Source organism: Triticum urartu, chromosome 1 (genome assembly GCF_003073215.2).
Source record: "Triticum urartu cultivar G1812 chromosome 1, Tu2.1, whole genome shotgun sequence".
In the NCBI taxonomy this organism is placed as follows: Eukaryota; Viridiplantae; Streptophyta; class Magnoliopsida; order Poales; family Poaceae; genus Triticum; species Triticum urartu.
The window spans coordinates 569,601,569-569,610,460 of NC_053022.1; the positions used below are offsets into that span (position 1 = coordinate 569,601,569).

General features: G+C 44.3%; 3 protein-coding genes across 3 annotated transcripts; 2 read left to right on the forward strand and 1 right to left on the reverse strand.

Annotated features, from left to right (window-relative positions):
* Positions 1-2,733: 2,733 nt before the first annotated feature.
* LOC125540088 lies at positions 2,734-4,783 on the forward strand. The gene is made up of 3 exons (XM_048703670.1): positions 2,734-3,219; positions 3,376-4,396; positions 4,494-4,783. The coding sequence occupies exons 1-2, from the start codon at positions 2,871-2,873 to the stop codon at positions 4,128-4,130; spliced, it is 1,104 nt and encodes a 367-aa protein (XP_048559627.1). The 5' UTR covers positions 2,734-2,870; the 3' UTR covers positions 4,131-4,396; positions 4,494-4,783.
* Positions 4,784-4,905: 122 nt separating this feature from the next.
* On the forward strand, positions 4,906-6,304 carry LOC125540093. The gene is made up of 2 exons (XM_048703683.1): positions 4,906-5,974; positions 6,079-6,304. Exon 1 carries the CDS (start codon positions 5,002-5,004, stop codon positions 5,950-5,952), a length of 951 nt encoding a protein of 316 aa, XP_048559640.1. The 5' UTR covers positions 4,906-5,001; the 3' UTR covers positions 5,953-5,974; positions 6,079-6,304.
* A 628-nt stretch (positions 6,305-6,932) lies between these two features.
* Positions 6,933-8,397, reverse strand: LOC125540103. Its single transcript, XM_048703695.1, has 3 exons — positions 8,067-8,397; positions 7,454-7,656; positions 6,933-7,367 (listed from the first exon to the last, which is right to left on the reverse strand). Exons 1-3 carry the CDS (start codon positions 8,229-8,231, stop codon positions 7,196-7,198), a joined length of 540 nt encoding a protein of 179 aa, XP_048559652.1. The 5' UTR covers positions 8,232-8,397; the 3' UTR covers positions 6,933-7,195.
* Positions 8,398-8,892: the final 495 nt, after the last annotated feature.

Sequence of the window (8,892 nt, forward strand, 5' to 3'; positions counted from 1 at the left end):
AAACTCGGCGCGACGCCTCGTCAACACCGTCTTCTCTCCGGCGCACCCCTACTTCGACACCACTGCGCCCATGCTAACTCGGCGCCTCCTTGCGCCCGCGACTCCCCGGCGAATTCCTCGACACCGGACACCCCGAATCGACATCGACCCCGCCATTCTTTACACGGCTACCTCGACCACGGCTACACCACCCACGCTCTCGGCTACATCAACAAACGGCACAAAGGGCTACCGCCTTGCTTGAGCAACCTCGTCGGTTTTTACTCCAGCCACGACTTCCGCGATGCGTCGACCGTTACGATTGTGGGGGTGTCTGTCGGCTTGCCTTCGGATTCTTCTCCCGTCTCATCGTCTGTGTCGCTACCGTTGTGAGTGTGGGGGGATGTTGAGTATATTGATTATTAGGAAAGATGAGATAAATTAGGATTTATTCTGGCTTGTCTTGTACTCCAAATAGATCATGTACTCCTATATATATGCCCATGAGGCTCAAGCAATACAATGAACTGTTCCACCAATCCTCCCTCTCCCTTCTAACACTACTCTTCTCTTAATCTGTGGTGATTGTTGTTCTGGCGTGCTGGTCTTATTGGATCTTAGCACGACGACTTTCTGGCCGTCTACTACAACAAGTTTTGCCCGGCTCCGATGAGGGAGAGGTGACGACGGTCGCGAGCCTTCAGCTCGCTCAAGTGTTTGTAGTCGTCGCTACATGGTCTACGGATCTGGATGTATATTTTATTTTGAATGTTCTTTGTACTGTTTCAACGGTTGATCAATACTCCCTCCGTTCCTAAATATAGCACATTTTAGAGATTCTGCATAATATGGACTACATACATAGAAAAATGTGTGAAACTACGCTCTAAAATATGTCTATATACATTCATACGTAGTCCGTATTAAAATATCGAAAATGGCTTATATTTAGAATTTAGAAACGGAGGGAGTAGAGAGTAGGTTTTCTCGAAAAAAGAAAAAATATCCTCGCAAAAAAAAATAGCCTCGTAAAGTCTCCGATCCGGAAAACGCAGCAAGGGAGAAACCGAGAGCAGGCCGGTTATGGAGTTGTCTTTCTTCACCGGCAAGGCCGCAGCAGACGATCACAAAACAGAGACGGACTGGCGGCCAGGGCTTTTATATACTGGAGCCCCCGGCCCCCGGTCGACGCACACGCGTGATAAAGCTAGCCCAAACAACCACCCAGGAGGAAAAAGCAGCAGCGGATCGAGTCGGCGAGATCAATGGCGTTGCTCCATGTCGTGGCGATGAGGCTTTACGACCTCGTGGCGGTACCTCTTCTCTCCTACCTTCGACCCCTCTTCCTGCTACAAATCTTACTATTTCCGATTTGGGGCCGAAAATCTTCATTAAATCTTCAAACTTGGGCCGAAAAAAAAATTCTTCAAATCTTTCTTCTCTGTTCCTTGCAAATCTTACTTCGATTTGTGTTGCAGGGTCTTTCCGAGCCAACCGCGGCCGAGATGAACGTCGATGATGTGGCTCTGAAGGTCTTCAACTATCTCCGGAACAATCCAACGGAGGGTGATAAAGATTTACCCCTTGCTGAAGTGACCAGAATTTCCGAGGCTTTGTCTGAGGTGCAGAATAAAGATGGTGCCGCTACAAGCAATATCGCCTCCTTGCACTAAAGAACCGAAGAATGGCACGAAGTCGTTTTATTACAGTATACAATACTCCTACTAGAAGTCTACTAGAATGTCCTGTCAACGTATGCAATGTTAATTTTGGATCTTTCCTATTTTCTTGCTTCGCCTATGAACATGTAATGTAGGTTTTTGCTCGATGATGGTACTCCTTTGTTTATGGTAACAATGGAATGAGTGGCTTGAAAGAAAAGAAAAAAAAATTCTAGCACATTGTAGTGGTGGTTAAAGCGATTGATGGATCAAGTATCACCCTTACTCCCTTAGGGCATGTCCACACGGGACGTTTGAAGATTTCATAGTTCTTCTTCCGTCATCCTTTATATCCATTAATTTTATGTTTGTTTGTTTTTTTGCGGGTGCCATTAATTTTATGTTAATCACAAAGATTGACGGTTGAGATTTAAGAAGATATATCAAAAGAAACATCCTAGAAAAACTACCTTTATTGAACGTCAAATTCATTGGGAAAAGGTTCAGACTCTTTTTTTAGTTTCCTTTTTCTTTGAATATGCGTGGAAACCATACAATTGCTTGACGTGAAACGAAGCTGGCCCATACAAGTAGGAAAGTAGCGAGGATAGTTGCATATAGATTGTTCGTCTGATCTTTTTTCAATAGAAAAACTGTTTGTGCCAAGATTTTTCACGTCGATATTTCATCCGTAGTCGCACTTGGTTGGTCCGTCGCCTGCCGAGTCCTAATGGGTCACGTCTGGCCTGCGCGCTTGGCGGTAGCTCTCATCTTCAAGGTTTTCCAAAACGAAGTTGTCCATCGAACCAAAACCCACGATTTTGAATCTCCCGCATCCTCGCTACCGACAACCTCACGACATGAACATCAATCGCGAGGCAGCGGCACCATCCAACGCGAGGCGCAGTGGCATGGCCTGAACCTCCCCATGCGGAGACGCACGAGATGACGAAGGCGTGGCCACAATCTCTCGGCATGGAGGTCGCCCTGAAGATGCCCAATGTGCACGTGCGTCCCTCACACGCCAACTTTTCTATGGCCCAACACGATTGCTATCGCTGTCGAGCCGTTTGCTCACGCTGCCCAAGCTAGCTATATGGCGTGGTTTGGCGAACGCCATACCTAAGCTGCCGTGCAAATACGTATATATACTAGTGTATTAGCCTGGCGTATTTTTCAGGTAGTGGGGCGTGCGCGTGCCTCCTATTGGGCTTGGTTACTGCCGATTGAATGACGGGCCGTGCCCATGGGCTATGGGCTGAAGGACACAGACGATCGATCACATTTTCACGACTGCTAGGCAGACTACGACTCTACCAGACGAGAATACGAGTCGTTCGTTGCTACTTTCTCGCAAGACGGAGGCGGCGCGGCGGCGCTTTAGAGGCTAGGGCACGGCCGCACGGACGCATGGCAGCGGGCAGCCGGCAATCAACCACCGGACACCGTAGGCGCGAAGGCGGCGACAGGCAAGGCGGCGACAGGCCCCGAGATCAGCAAGGCGGCGGCCGCGACTCGGCGAGTCCGCAGGGTTTGCAGATGACGCCGCCGAAGAAGAGGATTAAGTATGTAATGAAAGGTATAATTTAGTTGTACTTCTTCGGTTCTTCCCCTTGATCGCATCATTTCAATTGTGTCATGTATGTACTCAGGTTACTTGCTTGAACATTTATTTAATTATTCTATTGGTATTGCTCCAACCTCCAATTAGTTTCTCTTGTGTTCTCTTATACAGATTTAAAGAGTATTTTTGCCAAAGCCAGTGGCACTAGCACCTCGAGCCCAGCTCCAACTTTGGAAGTAGTCGCTGAACGACGAGAAGAGCGTGCGCATCAAGAGAATGTGCGGATTGAAGTTTCAGCATCTGTTCAAGAGGAAGAGAATGAAGGCGAAAATTATATTGAGAATGAACCAATAGCTAGAGACGGGGGAGAAGGCAAGTTCATTGAGGAGTTGCATCCTGACCACATCCAGCCTGATCCCGGGCTTCGTATTCCAATTAATAATTTTCATCCCAACATTAGAGATGAAGTTAGATTGGCTTATGTGGCAAAGGGTCCAACTCGACCGGTCGGTCATACGTACGAACGTGATCATTTTGACAGGGCCTTTTGTGAAGCATGGTATGAAAAAAATCCTTGGTTGGAATATAGCATGGAAAAGAATGCAGTCTATTGCTTTTATTGTTTTCTTTTTAGACAAGATCCGGTGGATGAAAAATTTGGTCATACTACCTTCACCAAAGATGGCTACAGTACTTGGAAGAATGCATACAAGGCATTTCCTCTTCATGTTGGTGGCCCCAGGAGTATCCACAATCAATCAAGGACAGCATATGAAGATTTTAAAAATCAAAACTCAAGTCTGAAGCGTAAGGTTACAGTCTATAACAAAGAATCATTAATCAAGTACGAGACCCGTTTGGAAACATCTTTGGGGATTGTAAGTTTTCTTGCATTGCAAGGTGAACCATTTCATGGACACAATTAATCTGCCCTTTCCTTAAATAAAGGTAATTTTCTAGAGATGCTTGATTGGTACAAAGCAAGAAAGGAGGAAGTGAGAATTGCGTTTGATGAGCTATGCCCAGGAAATGCACAAATGATTTCTTCAAAAATTCAAAAAGCACTTGCCAAAAGTTGTGCAGATGGGGTCCGAAGAGCAATAAAACAAGAGATGGGGGATAATCTTTTTTCGGTTCTTATTGATGAATCTCGTGATATATCAGTAAAAGAACAAATGGCCTTGGTTGTGAGGTAAGCCATTGGTTACTTTATTATGTGTTCCATCTTTTGCCTGGTAATCGCCTTTTTTCTAATTAACTAATTGTATTATTTCTTCTATGCCTTACAGGTATATGAGCAAGGGAGAAGTTATTGAAAGATTTTTGGGTATCAAGCATGTCAAGGAGACAACAACAGAAGCACTAAAGAAAGCATTGGTTGAGGTTCTTGGTAAGAATGGGCTACTTATTGCAAATTTACGAGGGCAAGGGTATGATGGAGCATCTAATATGAGGGGAGAATTCAATAGTGTTCAAAAACTTGTCCGAGATGAAAACCCATATGCTTTCTATATGCATTGTTTCGCCCACCGATTGCAGCTAGTAGTTGTTGCTGTCTCAAGATGTTGTTCTTCCATTGAGGATTTGTTTGAATATGTGGCCTTGATTGTGAACGCCGCTGGTTCATCTTGCAAGAGGAAGGATATATTGCTTGATAAGCAACGCATAAATATGTTGGCTAAGTTAGAGAGTGAAGAAATTTTCTCAGGAAGAGGGAAAAACCAAGAAACATCATTGGCTAGACCAGGAGATACAAGATGGGGCTCTCATTATAAAACACTAGTTCGTATAGAATCGATGTGGGATGCAGTTATACAAGTGTTAGCTATTGTGCATGAGGATGAGCGTAATCCATCTAGGGCAGGAGGTTTGGTGCAGATAATGGAGTCTTTTAGCTTTGTGTTCATCATGAAGTTGATGTTGCAAATCCTTCGCATTACAAATCAGTTGTCACTTCTCCTCCAATGGAAGGATCAGAATATTGTTCAAGCCATGTCTTTGGTTACAGATGTGAGGTCTTCCTTGGCCAACTTGAGGAACCATGGTTGGGAACCACTCTTTGAAGATGTCAAGATCTTTTGTAATGTTAATGATATTCCGGTTCCAAATATGGATGAAGCTGTACCGAGATTCGGCCGATCAAGAAAAGGAGGGAGAAATAATGTTACTCAAGAACATTTTTTTCGTGTTGATACCTTCTATGCAGCGATAGATGCTATCACCACAGAGCTGGATCATCGCTTTAATGACATGGCTTCAGAACTGCTATGTGGATTTGCTTGTCTTGACCCAAGAGACTCATTTTCCAAGTTTGATTTGGACAAAGTTGCTAAGCTTACAGACATCTATGATGCAGATTTCTCCAATGATGACCGTAAGCGTATGAAAACCGAGCTCCAGTTGTTCATCAACCACATGAGAAGACATGATGACTTTAGAGTTTGTTATGATCTTGCAAGCCTAGCCAAGAAAATGTTTGAACTTGAAAGAAATATTATGTTCCCTCTGGTTTATCGCCTTATTGAGTTGGGGTTGCTTCTACCGGTGGCAACGGCATCGGTTGAAAGGGCCTTCTCAGCAATGAAGATCATCAAGACTGATTTGCGCAGCAAGATGTCCAATGGTTGGCTTGATGACTTAATGGTGTGCTACATCGAGAGAGAGATATTTAAAGGACTTGATCTTGCTGAAATTAAGAAAGAATTTCAACATGAAGGTAGAAGAATGCCATTGCCACGTTCTACTTAATGAGAGTAAATCTTCATTATGGGTATGTATTCTTTCTAACTATCTTCACTTGCATAATGTTGTTTCTATCATTATATCCTACTAGTTACTAATTCATGATTTATCTCTGGTGTTTATGTTTTATAGGTCATTTTTATGCCGGTCTAGGTAATATAAATGGTTTTTTTGGCACTCAATCATCCATGTAATCTTCATCAAGTGGGGTATTTAGAGTGCCAATAGTTAAGTTTTGATTTCGGTTTTATTTGTTGAACACCAAGTAATATTTATCGAGTATTCTAGTGAGCACTTCCATAGTTGAATTATACATGGTTTTTTTTTTGTTCATACACTCCGCCACACCTAGAAATTACTCCTGCGTTCGCCACTGGTTAACACCCTCTACTTGATAGCTATGTTGATGCACTTCTGAAGCCTGAAGGAAATATACATGCATAGTGGCAGTGTTTTGTTTTAGTTTCTTTTCCTGCAACCTATATTTGTTCTTGTGATTCCTGTATTTGTTTGAACACTTGGAAGTCAAGGGTTTTGCAAGACTCCTACTGCCAAAAAGATGGCGGAATTCTTTATTTCAGCTGGGTTTCATTTTGGAAGTTATGTTCTTGTCCAAAGTTAATGTGTGGTTGTGATGTTTCATCCCGAGCAACATCGGTCCGGAGGACTACGTGAAGGATACATGCTCACAAATATTGTTCATCAGGCTATGCAAGGCACCAGACTTCTCACACAAAGATGGAGTCGCCGCAACTGCAGAAACAATGGCATTGCCGGCATGGCGTGGTTGAGCTGCTGCAGGAATTCGATGATATTTGACCTATAGCCAATTACATGGAAGATAACCTAAAATTTAGAGTTCATATGTTCTTGTGATGGAAAAGTTTTATTCCACGTAATAACTAAGATACAGAAGGGATTTAGGATGATACAACAAGCAGAGAAATCAAATTTCAGAATGTTTCAACATTTGAACAAAGCTCACATGTTTCCATATAAGCAGGCATGACAATATATACTCAAGAGGACCAACCTGAAGTTTTCTGCTCACAAGAAATAAACATGACAAGTTACCTAAAGATATCGCTGGATTTTCTGTTCTCTTTCGTCACATAAAAGTTAATTACCACTCCAACTTCAGGCCGATTCTATTACCGTTGCCAGCATCCAGCAAAACCTACAACTACAACTAGATGTCATATTACTAATTACATAAGCTCAGGAGACTTTCTAGACTTCTAATATAAAGCTAGTTCATATCGTTCTTTGGCTCGGAGACGAAATTGGCTTCACTATTCTTGCTTGTAGCGCCATCTTCTTTCATGTTAGTTGCCACGCAGTAGGCGAGCAGACCAAAATATCCCAGAGGAAGACATATAGTGTTAAAATCGTTGAGTCTTCTTAGTTGTCGAAACCTGTGCCTGCGGGGTGACAAGAGCAGAAAAGGCTCTCAGACAAGAAATGGGGAAAATAGAGCATAGTCATGCATATGTTTGAGATTACATACCAAATTGGGTCATGAGGCCTAGGCTTCACTTGAGCAGCAAGGTGAGTGATGAGCCGATGAGTTTGGATGTCTTCCCAGGACAACTCTGGGTAAAGTTCAGAGCTTTTCACCGCTACAAGCAAATCATACATCTCTTCTTTCTTCTTATTGAATCGCATTTCCAGCAATTCCAGCTCGCCGTGAGGCGCTGCACTAGATGTCGGCTGGCCACAAGAGACACAACATGATTAAATTAATATTAATTAGCATAGTTTTCTTCACAGAATGTATCTGTCATATATTAGTGGTCTGCTGAAAGAAAATTATACATGGCCTTATGACATGGTAGAGGCTATCATCATTCTTAATTTCTCACAAGGTTGAGGTCTTAATCTCCAGCCAGCAACCGATTGCCGGATCTCAAGAGCAATCAATCAATGGCTGCAAGTGACTCCTGATCGCCGGCAATCAAAGATTTTTTTTTAAAAAATTCTTTGTCGCAAGTCATCAGGTGGCCGGAAACAAAGCCAACGCTGCTACTGCTTGAGAGGGCAGCCGTACCCTCGGAGGCCTCCGACGGAAAATCGGCTGGATCTGGGAGGGAGAGGGGTCGAAGGTCGGAGAAAAGAAGTACCTTGCCACTGATGGAGGAGGTGGACATGGGCCGGCGGGCAGGGGAAGCGCCGTTTAGCAAGAGACGCCGAGGTCCCTCCGCCACGACCGAAGGCCTCACCAGCGCTCCTCGCTGCTGGAGCGCACGCTCGCAGAGCCTCTTCGCCGCGTGCCGGAGCGCCGCCATCGCTCTCGCCGACTCGATCGATCCGCTTCTTCTTCGTCGGTTTCCTGCTGGGGATTGCTTTCGCTAGCAAAGTACAGGGGCGTGTCCGTCGATTTGGGGGGGCCTCCAGTGTCTATAGGCCCGCCCCGGCCCGCCCCGGCAGTCCGTCTCTCTGTCTGTCTTGTTTTCGAAACGGAACTCTGTCTGTCTTGTCTTGGTGATTTTATGAATTGTGATCGGTTTGCAGCCTTGGCACGGAAGAAAGAGAACTCCGCAACCGGCTCGCTCTCCGTTTCCACTTTGGACCCGTGACTGTAAAGGGTTTTTTTTTCCGCCTATAAAAAATTCTTAAAAACACGCGCCGGATACGTTTGTGGACGCAGATGCAGGAGCCGGTGACCCCAATCATGTGCATCAAACGTTCGTCTAGGTATATTTTTCCTATGCGGGGAGCGCTCAAAATATAACGAATAGAAAATAGTACAAATAATCCATTAATAGCACGCACATATTCTAGTGCCCCTTGAGCCAAGTGTTGTTCATCCATAGTTCAAAAATATATATTACGCCCGGAATAATCGTAGGAAGACTACCAGATAGAATTGGTGGAGAGAAATTCTTAGGATTGCATAGAAATGCTTTTCAGGCAGGCCCAACAGAAACCTCAAGACAAAGCAATTCC

Excerpts from the sequence above, each read along its gene's own strand:
- LOC125540088 (XM_048703670.1), top strand. The coding sequence starts at position 2,871 with ATGACGGGCCGTGCCCATGGGCTATGGGCTGAAGGACACAGACGATCG. Across the intron at positions 3,220-3,375 it reads GATTAAGTATGTAATGAAAG|ATTTAAAGAGTATTTTTGCC; the intron begins GTATAATTTAGT and ends TCTCTTATACAG.
- LOC125540093 (XM_048703683.1), top strand. The coding sequence starts at position 5,002 with ATGTGGGATGCAGTTATACAAGTGTTAGCTATTGTGCATGAGGATGAG.
- LOC125540103 (XM_048703695.1), bottom strand. The coding sequence starts at position 8,231 with ATGGCGGCGCTCCGGCACGCGGCGAAGAGGCTCTGCGAGCGTGCGCTC. Across the intron at positions 7,657-8,066 it reads CCTCCTCCATCAGTGGCAAG|CCGACATCTAGTGCAGCGCC; the intron begins GTACTTCTTTTC and ends TCTTGTGGCCAG. Across the intron at positions 7,368-7,453 it reads AGGCCTCATGACCCAATTTG|GCACAGGTTTCGACAACTAA; the intron begins GTATGTAATCTC and ends GTCACCCCGCAG.